Source organism: Lolium rigidum, chromosome 7, assembly GCF_022539505.1.
Source record: "Lolium rigidum isolate FL_2022 chromosome 7, APGP_CSIRO_Lrig_0.1, whole genome shotgun sequence".
In the NCBI taxonomy this organism is placed as follows: domain Eukaryota; kingdom Viridiplantae; phylum Streptophyta; class Magnoliopsida; order Poales; family Poaceae; genus Lolium; species Lolium rigidum.
In genome coordinates, this window is record NC_061514.1 from 110,826,010 (window position 1) to 110,843,203 (window position 17,194).

A 17,194-nucleotide genomic window follows, 5' to 3' on the forward strand; every position below is an offset into this window, starting at 1 on the left:
GCCAGGAGAATCATGTGGGACTCCTCCCTGGCCGAGGCCCTCGAACGCCGCAGGCGGCAGGACGGGACGTCCGATCACCGCCATGCGCGGCGCACGGAGTGCGTGAAGCGCTCCCGCTTCGACGACAGCGCTGGCCCCTCCGGCGACCAGTAGTAGGCCGCACGACTACGAGTAACCGAGGCCGTGGTAGGCCGCGCGACGACGAGTAGATATGACTGTTGTAGTTTTAGATTAACTCGACTAACCATCTCTGTAAAGATGGTCCTTTTGGCCAATCAATAGTAATTAAAAAATATGTTGCTTACCTAGTCACTTCCGACCGGGCCCGGATGCACCGAACGTGGACACTTTCCGCGACCGCGCAGCGTCCGCGGAGACGCAAACCTGACGCATATTTGGGCCAGGTTTAGGTGATACCGGCGCATTTTTCGGCCAGCGGACGCAAACGATCGCTCAACGTCCATCACCCCATTAGAGATGCCCTAATAACTTCAAATTATTGCGAATATTCCTTGGATATTCCGTTAGCACCATCTCCAGCTGATTTGCTACTAGCCACAGAATTAATCAAGGTATCAGGCCATCTTGACCGTTAGATTGCATGCTATTGGACGATGTAGAAAAATTCCATGAGCCTAAAGAACCTCTCTATTCCCGCTCTCTTTGAGGTGCACCTCAACAAACGCCTACCATCAAAGCTCCAAAATGCTTTAAGAATTGGGAATGCATGTCTAATGAATTCTTAGACTATTATTTCCTGTTGAGTAAAGAACATCAAACTGGGTTGGTGTCTTGGTGATGTGGTCCACACCGTGTGGAAATCTCTTCAATATCAGTATCAGATAAGGTATAGCAGATTTGCCTAATGCACCATGTCTAACATTCCATCAGAATAAAGAACATCAGTCTTAGCAGTTAAGTGAACGATTATTGGAACACCGCATTTCTTTTTTATTTCACACCGTAGTGGGTTATATTTGGCCAAGCAGATCTGTTATTACAACGCCAGGTAATCGGGGTTACAGGGAAAGCTCGCAACAATTATAACCGTGAAAGTTCCACTCTTCCTATCTAAATGGTACCTACTAGGATTTGAATGGAGGCACTCTATGCAAGGGTGGGTGGTATCCATATGTAACCGTGGGTCTGCATATACCCGACCTTCTCACTCAGTTCATCAGCTTCCTTGGGGCCTCGGCTACCAGGCTGATATGAAACAGACTTCAGCTTCCCCGCGTCAATGTCATGCAACAAGGGAGTGAAGATCTGCCAGGCAGCCTGAAATCACCAGATACAGTGTCAGGGGGAGAATGGAAAGCAGAAGAGTTCCGTTCAGAGGGAGAAATAAACAGAAGGATCCCCTAAAGAAAATTTTCTAGGGTGTAGACAAACCTTCAGCTCATCTCGGCGCACAAAGTGTTGCTGGTCTCCTCTTATCCTGTGGAAACGTGGGTGCCCATCAGTGCGTATTACCACTATAAGGTGATTATGGATAAAGCCATACATGGCATGGAATATGTGGAATTTATGCATGATTTAGTGATTTTAGGATCGAATAAATTTCTCTTTCAAGAATATATGTTAATTCAGGAAGGATGATACGTACGTATCCAAAATGAGGCGTTCGTATGCCTCTGGAATAGTGACATTTTGGTACCGCATCCCATATGACAGATCAAGTTCACTCTGTTCAGTAGCCATTTCTAATCCAGGTTTCTTCACCTGCATATAATATCAGTAAATTATGTTAGCAGTTATGTTCTGCTCAAGTATCAGAAAGCTTTACTGAAAAAAAACATTAGACATTACATAAGTAGCTGGACTTACAGTTAGTTTCATGTACATGGCTTCTGATGGCTGGAGGCGTATGACGAACTCATTTCTTCCTTGCTTCTTACCTTCAACATGTTAAAATTAGTTCAGTCAAGAGATCTTAAATTTTGACCTGGACATAAAAGAGAACAACAAATAGAGCATGCTAATACTGATAGCAAAAATGTATCAACAACAGGGGCATGCTAATACTGATAGAACAGGATGAACATAACGACATAACACACAGAGCAATCAAACTTTAGACAAGTTAAACAACAACTAGTGCATTATATTATTCTCGAAAATAATAATAATGCCTTATACTATCTTAGTGGAAAGCTAGACACTCTCTTGCATTGTTTATCTAGTTTTCTGTTTTGTACACAGCTCTTCCTATTTATTGTTGATCGTATTCCGCAGTGTGTATTTTATACAACATAAGGCAAGTGCATGGATCAGTTTTGCTCATTTTGTACTGTCAGTGAAACTTTACCTATTAATTGTATCAAACTTATGAAAGTGCTTCTAGTTTTCTACCACCTAGTTAATGTAAGGGCACTTCATTAGTATTTGGTAGCAGCGGTACACAAAAACACAATTGAGTAGGTAGTAACATTGTATGTACATAGAGTTGACTTTCACTACACCATGAAAATTAACTGAAGCACATACATCTGAAAATGTCACCAGGAACATCCTTGAACTGCACACGAATTTCCGCTTTCCTTGAGTTCAATGCTTTACCAGCTTTAAGGATGAAAGGAACACCTGCAGGTTATGAATATTTGGGAGTCAACACCAGAAATGAAGATGCTATGATCCAGACAAAGACATCTCAAGTGAAAGAACAGATAGTGGTTGAAAGACACAGGCTCTTAGTGCAAACCTTCCCATCTTTCGTTGTGTACCCGAAGTACAATAGATGCAAACGTTGGGGTATTGGAGTCATCTGGCACTGTAGGATCATCCTTGTAGCCCTGATATTGTCCAAGGACTACCTCTTCGTCCTTTATCGGGTTCACAGATTGCAGAACCTGACATTACCACAGGAAATTGATTTTGTTTTGCACTAAGCCAACAGGACAAGTATAAGATGTGTACTACATTTCGCATAGGAAATCAAACTAATGTGCTCGGGCTTAAGAGATACAGGCTTTTCCATTGCATAGACAAACAAGAAAAGCTGCACTGCAGTAGTAGCACTTGAGAGTAGAGAAAGATAAGAACCTTGACTTTTTCATCTCTAATGTGCTCGGGCTTAAGAGATACAGGCTTTTCCATTGCAACCAAACAGAAAACCTGCACAAGGTAGCAACAATTATTATTGGACTGTTTAGCTACGTGCTCTGTAGACAGTTGAAGCATGTATTAGTTAAGCCATATATGAATCAGCATCAAAGCTGTGACATCAATGTTAAATATACTGAATGTTACCCAGATAAAAGTATTATAAGAACAATTGCTTACTCTCTCAAGCCGTTTAAAGACTGAATAGTAAATACTAAAGTTGGAATGGTTACAAAACAATATCGTATGGGGTATTAACAAATCCTTAATTTTACCTGCAACAAATGATTCTGAATGATATCGCGAATGATTCTGCAGTAACAAGAGGGTGTTAGGTACTTCTACACTAAGTAATACAGATACGAATTTCGCAAAAAAAAAGCAATACAGATACATAGGGAACATCCTAATAGTTGAGGGTGATATAAGCTGACTGAAATTTACTAGAATTCAGTATTGAGTGTCTTAGTTGCTATAAAATTGCAATAGTTTTCAATGTTAAACTTCGCAAAACATCACCGACACAGCCAAATACACAATGTCATATTTTATATACAAAAATAAATATATTGATCAATAAGGACCAACTAGAACCACGGACATATCTAAAACATATCAGAACTTACCTTACTTACCAGATATGCTACAAGATTAATATTCTTTACTTACTTATAAGGGCATGATTTATTATAAAACTATAAGGGTACAATATTATATTAGAGAACTTATTAATGAATGTAATGCTTCTACATACCCATATTGATCAAAATATCCTCCACGCCCATCAGTTCCGAAGTCCTCTCTGAATACAATCTGCAAGTTTCAATTCGTTACAGTCTGAAGCTATTATTGAAGTCCTACTTTGTAGATGGCGCACAACTAACCATAAGTGTCAATGTTATTAGGTTCAACTTAGTTTAACTAAATAAAGATAAAAATAAGTGATAAGTAGCAAAAATGCACGCAATAACCTACAAAAAAACCTTACGTGGTGCAGTAACTGCAACTTATGGATTAATTGTGCCACCAATTGGAACTTTGTAAGTTAACAACTGCTAAGTGCTAACTAAGAACAAACAACAAGAATACCTGTATATTATCAACATTGTCACGGTTCCAAAGAGGCAAGAACAAACGGTTCGCAAAACGAAGCACGAGCTGTGAAATGTGATTAGTTCAAAGAGTTAGCCCAATGTTAGGAACGTACAAATATCTGAAGAAAGTTATAAACATTACCAAGTTTTGGACCAGCTCTTTTCCCAAGTAGTGGTCAATCCTGTAGAGCTGATCTTCCTCGAATAGCTCCCCAAGTTGGGAACTTAATTCTTCTGCGGAGTCCAAGTCCTTTCCAAATGGCTTCTCAACAATTACTCTAGTCCATCCAGCACGAGAAGCTGCAAGCACATTTGCACAACACTATTGATTGTCCTAAAGTTTGACGAAAGTAAATTGCAATTCAGTATGCAGTTTCGGTTTTTTTCTGAACTGAAGTGAACAACAGGTAAACACTAAAATCTTCAAATGATTATGTCCTCATTACTACTGCGCAGCTGGAAGTGCTGAATAAAAATATATCCATTTATTTTCCTATAAAATAAAGCAAAGGAAAAAGGTCCTGATGAAGATAAAACTTCTGAGGAAGCATAGGAAAGAAACTTACTTGGATTCATGCAATATGTTCGTATCATTTTGCACACTGAAGGGTAGACTGATGGAGGTAATGCCAAATAAAAGAGCCTGCGAGAGCTTCCCGATTTGTTTGACATCTCTACCTCTGATATTTCCTTGTTCAGTTTATCAAATCCTTCCCCGCTGTCATAGGAACCACTGACATATTTTATCTGCAAGACAAGTTAATTATAATGATGTACATGTTAGGTTAGAAATTATGAGTAGTTATATGCAACAACTTACCAGTTGCAAGAATTTTGTAAGGTGTTCCTCTGAGGCTCCTTTGAGGTATCTGTAAATTATTTAAGATAATGCCATGAAAACATGAAAACTTTATTATTGCAGTTCAGTACCTGCAGATACACGTTTTTTTTTCAATTTCAGGAAACCACCGTCTCAGTTTGTATAGCAAATCGCAGATCAAGTAATAAACAGTGTCTGTGGTTCCAGGAATGAAACTAATTTGGCAGACACCCATCCTAGTAAGCAGAATCCCGGCAGATAGAGATGCAAGCATGCTCTAAGAGCCTACAAGAGTCTAAATGCAACAGCAAGATGTAAAAGCCTGAGTCATTTTCTCGAGAACACAATAAGAGCTTTCTTCTAAATAATATTTACTATCGAAATCAAGGAGGTTCTTAGCACAACAAACTTAAATTATATGTTACACTACCATATAGTTAGTTCCAGCCATCAGGGACTTACCCACGGATGCGTTCTCTCAATCCCTCGTCAGAAAGATTTGATCTCGCGTATCCAAATATATGCACTTCACCAGATTGTATAAACCCCTGTAACACACAGCATTAAAGTAAATCAATACATCAGCTGACCTGAGAATAATAGCGTATTTAAAAATGGTGTGTAACACAGGTGGTTGTTGAATAAGTGGAAGCTTAAACCAGTCCTTTAACCTGACTCCTAAAGCATTAATTCAGATCCAGGGGGAAACATGGTTACAGGTGTTTGCACTTATACTTGTGATCAGGTCATTCCAAGAAAATGAATATGGATTACTCTGGAGTGCCTCAACTGAAGGTAGATTCCTTTTCGCAGTATAGATTTTGCAAATTGCATAAGAAGCAACTAGTTAATGTCAAACTACCTGCTCAAAAAGGTGGTAGAGTGCTGGGAAGGTTTTCTTCTTGGCAAGGTCTCCAGAAGCCCCAAGTACAATGATAGAGAGGCACCCTTGCTCTACAGGGAGTTCTAGGTCCTTTGCTAAAGAGTTAAAACTGCTTTGTCTCGACGATGCCGAAGAGTCAGTTCCCGCCATGACAAATAGGATGATTCTCTTGCTTCTTCAACAGTAAACCTAACAAAGTGAGCAAGATATGATTAAATGGCAAACTTATCTGAATTTAGCCTAATAACTGTCATGCCACGCATTGAAATGGAAGAACCAATATCAGACAAAATTAGCTATCAGAACGTATGAATAGTTTGCTTGATCTGGTCTGTTCCATGCGTTGCCAAATTATACCAAGGCATGTCTGGTCTGTTCCATGCGTTGCCAAATTACACCAAGGAATGTCATGCTACTATTGCGCCGCCTAAAAGCTGGAAACGAAAAAACTGCACATAACTAGATCTAAAATCCCACTTCCAATTGAAGTGAAATACTACTCCATTTCCAATGCTCGGTGATAACAAAGTGATCTCAACTTATATCTCCAACTGCGAAGAAGAGTAAACAAACACATGTCATTAAGAACTACTACACCGATCGCAACTCCACACCACTGATTTCAGATAGTACAACTTCAAGTAGAGCTCAATTCAGTTTGGACAAGCTTTCAGGAAAACGAGCCCGTACTTCAGTTCGGAGTTCGATCTTGTAGCAGTAGAGCAATTCTAGTATAGTAGTAGAACTGGAACAGGCAAGAAGTCAAAAGGATCAAAAGCAAGATCCCCTCAATTCGGGTTAGCAATAAACGAAACCGCCTCTAGAATTCGATACAGCTAAAGTAGAACTCAAATCCAATTTGGGCAACCTTTCAGGAACATAAGCCCGTACTTCAATCCGAAGTTTGACCTTGCGGTGAAAAATAGAAGTAGAATAATTCTACTTTTTTCTAGTAACTCCAGTTGTAGAACAGAAACAGGGAGGGACTCAAAAAGACCAAAACAACATTCCCTAAATTCGCATCAGCAAACGAAACCGCTCCCCTGGAAAAGGAACAGCCGAACGCAGCATCCGGCGGAGAGCAGAATTCCCTGGAACGGAAAAAGCGTGCAGTCGCTAGCTGAAAAAGCTCCTCTAACCGCAATTGGTGGCATTTAATGGGAGGGATCCTCCTCAAATCTGGGAGCAGGAAGAAGCCGAACATCCCCATCGCGGCGCGCGTAGGCGTCACGGCACGAGATCCACGGCGCCCAGCCGCCGCGCGAGCTAAACACGGCGCGGCGGCCGAGGAAGGAAATCTAGAAAAGAGAAATCACAGACGGGGGAAAGGAAAGCGCGACCCCCTGATCACCAGAAAAACAAACCCCGCAAAAAGACTTGCCGGAACAAGTTAGACAGCCGAGCGGATTGCGACGAGCCACCGTACCGATCGAGAAACCTCGGACGACCTGCTCGCCCGCGATAGCGGAACTGGAGCGACTCTACTCTCCCACGAGAGACTACGAGCGAGAGAATCTGCGCAGCCGGGGTGGGGTGGGGCGGGGTTGGAGATGGAGCACTGACCAGTGGCGATCGAGATGGCGAGCAAGCGCGCCGCGTCGGAGGAGAAGTTACCGCTGTGCTGGGTGGACGGGGAATGGCAGGTGGCTCCTTCGTTCCGTCCTTGTATGCTGGGATTGGGCAGGGCGCCATTTATACGGCGTCAGTCACCTCGGCCGCCTCACCGGTCCACTACCTACCCGTCTTTCTCGATTCGGTCTCGGGGGGTGGCTGCGTGCTCTGTGCCACCAACCCCGAAGCGTACGTGTCCGTCGTGTTGGGAGAGCCGAGGACTTCAGGGGCGCATGTGAAAAGAGGCCCATCGACCATCGTCATGTAATTCTGGGTTGCAATTTGTTTATGGGAAGAAGGTTCTACTCCTCATCCTATGTGCATGAGAGCTTCTGTTCAGCGTCTCTTCAGACGTTTATCAATAGTTCTTCTTTATCTTTCGAATTTGATAAAGTTGGCAAGATTGTACTAGAGAACGGTCCCCTGGTGGCGCATAAAGATGGCACCAACAAAAAGCATATTCGATGACTTGTAAGAAATAAGTGGCATGGCATCTGGTGACATGTGTATGACGTCATCCTCCATGGGAAGGGTCACATGAGTGTGCCGTTTTGGACCTCTTGGGCTATATTGAGCCCTTTTTTTTTCAAAGTTTCAAAAATAGTACGTATTTCATAGTTTCGAAAAGTTATATGTTGGTAGATAATGGAGTACTCTACCACTATGCAAAAAAAAGGGCAATACGAAGGACTCAATATTATGGATTGTGCAAATTCACAGAATGGTGGATCTTGAATAGTGTACAACAAAGATTTTTGAAACCTCCGGCATTCGTAAGAATTTGTTACTTTTGTGCAGCGTAGAGTACAACGTATTTCATCCTAATATTTTGCACAGTGGTAGAGTACACCATGGGCTACATCCGAAAACAAAAATTATGGGGCCCTCAAGGAAACTATGAATCCTTGAAATTTCTTAGGGCGTTAGCAAAATTAAGCTGATGGAGAGATATCGACAGTGTATTGCTAGAGTGCTTTCTTTCGCATCAAACGCCTGGATATTTACGGGAGGAAAAAGTCGACCGCATTGATTGATATAGGTCACAAGTCTTTTTAACATATTGGGTTGGTCTGATCTTGAACTCAAAACATTTTAGCTCTAATATTTAAAAATCTTACACTAGTGCGAAAAAAACAGACAATGCATCTTGTTCTTCTCTACACACATGGTTACACATGGAGCTTTTTCTAATGGCTGCACATTGAGCTATAGACGCAAAAAAAAAGTTAAAATAAGGCAAAAGACTTGCAACCTTTTATATTAATTAAGAAGGCAGGGTGTGTAATAATTAATTATAGAAAAACCGGACCAAAAGATTACAAGCACTAAGTCTGTTTGAAGCTTAGATGGACAATATCTCGGCAAACAAACGGTCCAGCTGAAAACAGCAAGTTCGTTGTTCACTACAAAGACTTACTGATCGAGCCTTTATGGTAAAGACTTACTGAACTCCTGAACTCCATGTGCACTGACCGGTGAATTTTTATTTTCCTTGGTGAAGTTGCTATTATCTGGTCACATTGTTGCTACTTCCCCGTTTATAAAAGAATGTTGTAGATTTGTCTAAATTTAGATGTATGTATACACTAGAAAGTGCCTAGATAATTCAAATTTAGATAAACTTCAGACATATTTTTTATAAACAAAGGTAGTATTAGTTGACGGAGAAAGAAAATGGCTAGTAGACCTTTTCTGTCAAGCTTCCATGGAGCAAGATGAAGGATGAGGCTGCTGGTACGGGCTCCTCCAATAAGTGTGGAGTCTTGTGATTTCGGTGTTGAGCTCTTCGTCTTGGCCTGCCTTGGTGGCGAGGGAGATGAGGAGAACAGCTTGAAGTGTGCCGGATCTGGATGGTGGCGGGGGTATCTTTTAACTGCAGATATGAGCTCTCCTACGATGGCACTGTGTAGGCCATCGATCTATGCCGATGGGCAGCAAATCGTGACGCCAAGGATGTGGCGTCTATCCAACCTCAAGGTGAGGCCCCTCTTCGATGGATCGGCGTCGGAGTTTCTCCTCGCCTCCCTCCCAAATGGCATGTTCCCTGATGATGGTGGCGACGGCCGGCAGGCGATTCCATCTTGCAAGTGCAGTGGAGAAGACAAAGGACCTGATTGCGTTCTCACTTTTAGTTTGGAGGTCCTCTATGCTAAGTTCCAGGATCAAGTTGTAATTTTCCAATTTCCTGAGTTCCTGCTTGTAATTTGTACTGCCACCGCTTGGTATTAACGCATCGTTCTCTCGGTCCTTGGGGACCGTCCCCTTTTCAAAAAAAAAATCACCTAGATCACACTATCGTTTCTTTTTTTCTCAAGCGACCCAACCATGAGATCGATTTTCATTATCAGGAGGCCTGGTAACGCGACAAAGGGGAAAGTTGCCAATCGTCATGTAATTCTGGGTTGCAATTTGTTTATGGGAAGAAGGTTCTACTTCTACTCCTATGTGCATGAGAGCTTCTGTTCAACGTCTCTTCAGATGTTTATCAATAGTTCTTCTTTATCTTTCGAATTTGACAAAGTTAGCAAGATCGTACACTATAGAATGGTCCCGGTGCATAAAGATGGCACCAACAAAAAGCATATTCGATGACTTATAAGAAATAAGTGGCATGGCATCTGGTGACATGCGTATGACGTCATCCTTCATGGGAAGGGTAACATGAGTGCCGTTTTGGAGCTCTCGGGATATATTGAGCCCCTTTTTTAGAATTTCAAAAAATAATATGTATTTCATAGCTTCAAAAAGTTATATACAACAATTTTGCTGGTAGATAATGTTGTACTCTACCACTATGCGAAAAAAGAGCAATACGGAGGACTCGATATTTTGGATTGTGCAAATTCACAGAATGGTGGATCTTGAATAGTGAACAATACAGATTTTGAAACCTCCGGCATTCATCATAATTTGTTGCTTCTGTGTAGCGTAGAAGACAATGTATTTCATCCTAATATTTTGCACAGTGGTAGAATACACCATGGGCTACATCTAAAAACAAAAACTATGGGGCCTTCGAGGAAACTATGAATCCTTGAAATTTCTTAGGGCGTTAGCAAAATTAAGCTGATGGAGAGATGTCGACAATGTATTGGTAGAGTGCTTTCTTTCGCATCAAACGCCCGAATCTTTACGCGGGGGGGGAATCGAACGCATTGATTGATAATAAGTCACAAGTCTTTTTAACATATTGGGTTGGTCTGATCTTGAACTCAAAACATTTTAGCTCCAACATTTAAAAATCTTGCACTAGTGCGAAAAAAAAACAGACAATGCATTTCAACAATATTCTTGTTCTTCTCTACACGCATGGTTACACATGGAGCTTTTTCTAATGGTTGCACATTGAGCTATAGACGAGCAAAAAAAAGAGTTAAAATAAGGCAAAAGACTTGCAATTAGTTATATTAACTAAGAAGACATGGTGTCTAATTGATAAAAGAAAAAACCGGACCAAAAGATTACAAGCACCTAGGTCTTGTTTGCAGATAGATGGACAATATCTCGGCAACCAAACGGTGCAGCTGAAAACAGCAAGTTCGTTGTTCACCACAAAGACTTACTGATCGAGCCTTGATGGTAAAGACTTACTGAACGCCTGAACTCCATGTGCACCGATCGGTGAATTTTTATTTTCCTCGGTGAAGTTGCTATTATCTGGTCACATTGTTGCTACTCCCTCCGTTTATACAAAAAAAAGTTGAAGGCTTGTCTAAATTTAGATGTATGTATACACTAGAAAGTGTCAGATAATCCGAATTTAGATAAACTCCAGACATCTTTTTTGAACATAGGTAGTATAGGAAATATGCCCGTGCGTTGCACCGGGAAAAAATAGTTCTCACACACCATTGTCGGGGGCGGTTACATTCTTCGCTTATTCACGACAAACATAACTTTCAGTTCTGCACACTTGTAATGATGGAGGGCGACACTATTATCCTTCAGTCCTACGCTTACATGTATTCTCGCAGACTTGCAACGATCGATGGTGCCTCATTTTCACTTGGTGCATGTCATCCCACGCTACAGCCCCCTAGAAAATAATCATGCTTAGTTACAGAGAAAATACCGAGTTTCATGAACCTTGGTTGGCCACGTCAAGGAATTGTGCCATGGGAGAAATGTCACCGATGACAAAACAAAAAAAATGGATATAAGTAACATAGGGTTCTTCAGGATACTAGTTCAGGACACAAGGTATTACATTTGAGCCTCGATAACCTAAATTTGATCATATGATCCTAGAACTTTGTTCAGAAACACTCTACATTGCAAAACTATGATCTTATTTGAATCTGCTTAATTATCTTAGAAAACTCAAGCTTTGGAAGACCAAAAATCACTTAATCCAAATACAAGCAGCCTCTTCTCAGCCATAGTAGTAGCTGCATCTTGGAGGCGGCGCTGATCCAACACGGCTATTTATGTCCATTCAAGTCACACTATATAACCGAAAATGCAAAAAAAATACAAATAAGAATGAAGGGTCAGCTCCGTTAATAAAATACATTCAGTGCTGCTCAGTACAGCTTGAAAAAATAGGGCAGATATTAACATCATCTTCTTCACAGGTGATGAGACCCAATAATGGCATGGGAAATTTGTATGAGAAAAATCGCTGAAACCAAAAATAGAAAACAAAGTAGGGTCACTCATTACAGTCCAGGGGTCTAACCAACTTCAGGGATTCGATCTCTTGCCTGCCATTGCACCGGCTGAGTTTGAAGGTCACGCCACCATATTCAGTCTGAACTTTTTTCCACATGTTGTTGAATTTTCATTGCATGATCGTCAATCACGAAACCAAATTGACAGTGGAATTCATAGATTGACCTGGGGATTAACGCACCAGCATCATCATCATCATCGAAGGGGCAAGATTAATTAGATGCGAGCCAGTGAGCACAAAAAAATCCATCCATCCCAGTGGAAAAAAAAAATCCCAAGCCGTCCAACATCGCGACCTGCTAGTCCAAGCCGGCCTCTCCCGAGGCAGGGCCTCTGGGACGTCAACCATTGTTGTCCAGCGCGCATCAGCAGCTGGCGGACGTCCTCCCGTTTTTTTTACCTGCTACGGCCCTGCTCTACCATCCCAACACTGGCAGCCAATACAGCCACGCCGGCGCCGCTGAGCCTGAAGCTTCGGGTAGACACCAAGGCGCACCGGGTCCTGTTTGTGCAGCGGCCAAGGACGGCGAAGGACACCGTCGAGTTCCTCTTCTCCCCCCAGGCCCTCGCCGTCGGTACCACCGTGCCTAGAAGCTGTTCGGGGTGGCATCCATGGTCGGTAGCACCTGCGGGGCTGCACGTCATCGCCAACATCACGAAATCGATGCCACTGACGTCCTTCCTGGAAGAGTTCATCCAACGTACTCATGCTTAATGTCAACAAGCATGGCCCTTGTAATTGTCTCATCAGCTGCTTGGCGACGGCTCCACCCGATCTGGAGTTCTGGACAGCGTCGTGCAGGAAACTGCCTCCGCCGGTGCACATCCTTCGAATCCAAAAAGGACCTGTACGGCACCTCCACCGATTCCTGGAGTAGAGGGGGCGGCACCAAACATGACCAGCTATCCATGCTCCTCCTGTGCTGCCGCTACGGACATGATGGTTCCTATGCTCCCAAGGAGCCCGCCTTCACCGCTTTCGTGCCCTCACTGAAATCGTTCTGCCGTGTCCTCAATCGGGGGCTCAACAATACATCGCCTGCTACGCTTCGCCGGGGCTGCCGGACGGTGGAAGCTCGAATCGCCGAATCGGTCGATCTAGAAAACGCTAGGAGCGCTGGACTTTTATGAACGGGGATTTTACTTCAGTTCTTGTGTCGGAATTGGAGACCCGATCGGATCGAGCTATGTATTTTGACTTCAGCAATGCTACAGCTACGGACGGAATGTTACAAACGACCAGCACGGGTGATGCGTTGACCGTTATTTAACTAAAGCGGTGGCATCCCTGTAATTTAGATGAGAAATTAGGGATAAAAACAGACGGACCAACAAGAAACTGTTTTGCTTTTATTATTAGGTATAGATTAGTTGATGGAGAAAGAAAAAATGGCTAGTAGAGGATAAACGCTCTGAAGCTTGAGACGGCATTGCGTCTGAGCGGTACTCCAGTTTTCTCACCGATTGCTTGTACCCAATTGGTCAATTGGATGTGACGATGTAACCACTCCCGACACGTGCTGTGCGTTTTTCCCGAATGAAATCGTCCCGGATCACACTGTCGTTTCTTAGACTGTACTTTCGATCAGACGTGCGTGCCGACTATTACGTACTCAGGCATCCCGATACAGACGGTGGCACGGTGACCCGACGTCTCTCAAGTTGCGCCGCTAGCTGCAAATCAACGACCTGCTCTTCCATCCTGGATGGGCAGATTAGAATAAGATGATGATAACGAGGTCCGCACGGGTCACGTGTGTACTGAACTGAGCCGAACTGCCTTCTTTTTTTTTCCTTGAGTTGGTTAGACGTGCGTGCTAGACGATCCGATCTGCTTCTGGGTTTTTTTTTTTAACAAGATGCGTCTGGTTCAGCAGTGTGGTTTCATTCTCTAATGGCCAATGCGTCGCCACGCTCTGACGATCAAGACATCCAGTGATCTACGACTGAAAGCGAGAGAACGTGGTCGTCTACTTCCTTCTCTCTGACGGACTGCCAAGTCTGAACCCGGAGAAACACGCCGCAGAAGAAGTGGACGAATCCTTTCTTCGACGAGGCCTAGAAAGGCTGTGCGTATGCGTTCTTCAGGTGTGGCGGTCGGCGTCTGGTGTAAATTGGGTACGAGTGGTGGAGGCGGTCCATGCGTTTGACCCAAACCCGGAAGAACGGAAAACCAACGCAGTGAGGTAGCCAGTGTAGTATCCGACAACCACACGAGCCAGTGTTGGTTTTTTTTTTTTTTTTTACTTTCTGCTACTATTGAGCATGATCATATCGGTCGGTGGGAGAGGAAACAACATTCGATATCACACCCTCCCTTAATAGCTTAAACGGTTAAACCTGGAAACATTGCTGGTTGAGGGTACCCCCTCGATCGGCTGGCAAAAGAAACATTCGATATCTGCTTTTCACTTTGTTCTCGTGCGGCTGAGGTATGGAAATCTCTGGGGTTATCTGACTACATTAAAAAAGCAGTTATTGGTGAACGGTCTGGATCTACAATTCTAGAGGATTTACTTTGTCGACAAAATTTGAAGTCTCCAATTCTCGGTAATCTAAAGCTAAAGGAAACTATAGCAGTTACATGTTGGTACCTATGGTGGCAGCGGAGGGAGCACGTGAAGGGAGAATGGGTTGCAGAACCGAGGCGCACTGCTTTTGCTATCCAAGCTCTAACCTCAAATTTTATTCCTGCAGCCTCTGAATCTAGTATGGTGTGTGATATCTCTTGGGAGAAGCCTTCCCGCGGAACCTATAAGCTAAATGTCGATCTAGAATCCGATGTGATAGAAGGAGCAGCTTTCCATTCAAATGGTACAGGTGCGGCAGGAGCGGTGTTGAGAGATGACCGAGGTGAGGCAATTGCCGGATTAGCATGTCCGTTATCACATGTGAATGATGCATCATCGGCGGAGGCGCTAGCCCTACTCAGAGGACTGGGTTTTCTTCTTGAGATTGGAGTGACAAGAGTGACAATTGAATCTGATTCCCTGGAGGTTATTCAAGCTTGCAATGCTGAGGTGGAAGTCTGGAGTCCATATTCGGCTATCCTTTATGAGTGCTTCTCAAAGGCACAAGATTTTGATTCTATTAAATTTACTAATTGTAATAGAGATGCTAATCAAGTGGCACATGAGCTAGCGAGATATGCGTTCACTTCAAATTCTGTAGGGGGTGTTTGTTTCAGCTTTTAATGGCTTTCCAAAAGCAAAAGCAGGTCAGATGAACCAAACGGTGTGCGTTGGCGGTAGGCTTCGCCGAAGCCACGGAGCAAAACAGGTATACCAGGGAAAGCACCTCTGGAGGTGCTTCCCGCGGCTTCCCGGGCCGCGAGCGAATCGTTTTCTCTTCGGACATTTGGTTTGAGGAAATTACGAGCAAACTGCCATCCCGAGCCTCGCCCCGTATCATTATCCAATCTACCGACGGACCTCCTCCTTGCCGTCCTCACCCGACCACCGCCGCCCCGGCATCCATCGACCGCCCTCCCGACTTGCGCCATCGGACCACCCCCTCGTCCGCCCTCACCCCCGGCCGAGCTCCTCTCGGTAGACCTCGTCCCCGGCCGAACTCCTCCCCATCCCGTGCGGAGGACGGCGGAGGACTTCTTCCGTGCTTCGGGAAGACGGCGGCGATCCGCTTGATTCCGAGCTCCCGTGGCGACTCCTTCGTCCGAGGAGGTAGAGGAAGGTGAGGCGATGGACGGCGCGACGGTTATCTGGGGTCGGGGATGGCCATGGCGGCTGGGCATCGGAGAGCACGCAACGGACGACCATGGCGACTGGGCGTCGGGGAGCAAGCGCGGGCGAGCGGGGCACTAGGGAGCAGCTCGTGGGGAGGGAAGGAGGAGAGGCCGGGGAGGAGAAGGAGAGCAGCGGCCGGCGGCGGAGGGCACTAGGGAGCAGCTCGTGCGGCAGTGATGTGCGGAGTCAGGGAAGCTCCGCTCGGGTGGAGGACGCGAACTAAACACAAAGAGGATAAAGGAGAGAGACGACAGTGTGGCCCGGCTGGGTTTTCTTTTCTTTTATTTTTTCTTTTTCTCTTTTCTTTAACTGAAAATTTAATTAGAGAGGAAGAATGCATCCGAAATAAATTGTACTACCTCCATCCCAAGGCTTAAGGCCTATATTTTTTTCAGGAAGTCAAACTATGTCAAGTTTGACCAAGTTTTTATCAAAAATCATTAACATGAAAAGTACAAAATCAATATCATTAGATAGATAATGAAATATATTTTCATATGGTATCTACAAAATATCATATTTGTTCATAGATTCTTCTAAATATTTGGTCAAACTTTACTTCGTTTGACTTTTCAAAAAAAATATAAGCCTTAAGCCTTGGGATGGAGGTAGTATCTAAATGGATGTTCTATTATTTTGTAAATGAATATTCATATGTTTATCTCAGCGACATGTATGTTTGTACACTTTAATCAACAAATATACATGTTCTGTTTGTACACTTTAATCAACAAATATACATGTTCTCGAAACTCTAAGGGTATTTCGTACAATTTGTCGAGCATACGACTAGACGGCCGGCCAAGTTGCCAAACAAGAAACTCGGAACAGCGACTTTTCCTCGCACAAGAACTTTCTCTGCACAAGCAGTTTTTTCTCAGTATGACCAATCAGCACAACCTAAACAAACACCCCCGTAGTTAGATGGGAAGAGTCCCCTCCTAGTTTCATTTTGCCTTTTGTACTGAAAGATGTAACTCTGTACTGATTTGGAGCAGCAGGTACCAGACGCACTCTTTTCCTTCCACGGTACCTAAGGAGCCTGGAAGGTTTTTAATGAGGCGACCTGCTGGCTCGATTTATTAATATATATGATTTCAAAAAAAACTTGTCTAGATACATCTCTATGTAGACCAAAGCTATGACATTTACTCCCTCCGTTCCGTTCCATATTAGTTATCGCAGAGACGAGTGAACAGACGTAAGTAAAATATATATCTAGATATATCCGAATCAGGATCAGCGGTAAGTAATATTGAATGGAGGGAGT

The 17,194-nt window shown here is 43.6% G+C and overlaps 1 protein-coding gene across 1 annotated transcript; it reads right to left on the reverse strand.

The window, feature by feature from the left end:
- Positions 1-927: 927 nt before the first annotated feature.
- LOC124670677 (glucose-6-phosphate 1-dehydrogenase, cytoplasmic isoform-like) lies at positions 928-7,594 on the reverse strand. The gene is made up of 16 exons (XM_047207152.1): positions 7,463-7,594; positions 5,879-6,088; positions 5,479-5,564; positions 5,017-5,065; positions 4,763-4,943; positions 4,339-4,496; positions 4,192-4,260; positions 3,857-3,915; positions 3,378-3,414; positions 3,043-3,114; positions 2,702-2,849; positions 2,488-2,583; positions 1,828-1,898; positions 1,607-1,722; positions 1,393-1,438; positions 928-1,278 (listed from the first exon to the last, which is right to left on the reverse strand). The coding sequence occupies exons 2-16, from the start codon at positions 6,047-6,049 to the stop codon at positions 1,108-1,110; spliced, it is 1,530 nt and encodes a 509-aa protein (XP_047063108.1). The 5' UTR covers positions 6,050-6,088; positions 7,463-7,594; the 3' UTR covers positions 928-1,107.
- Between the last annotated feature and the right edge of the window lie 9,600 nt (positions 7,595-17,194).

What these genes read in the sequence shown, in the direction of transcription:
- LOC124670677 (XM_047207152.1), bottom strand. Translation starts at nt 6,049, where the DNA reads ATGGCGGGAACTGACTCTTCGGCATCGTCGAGACAAAGCAGTTTTAAC. An exon ending in ACAATGTTGATAATATACAG is followed by an intron (nt 3,916 to 4,191) that starts GTATTCTTGTTG and finishes TGAAACTTGCAG; the next exon opens with ATTGTATTCAGAGAGGACTT. An exon ending in ACACAACGAAAGATGGGAAG is followed by an intron (nt 2,584 to 2,701) that starts GTTTGCACTAAG and finishes CATAACCTGCAG; the next exon opens with GTGTTCCTTTCATCCTTAAA.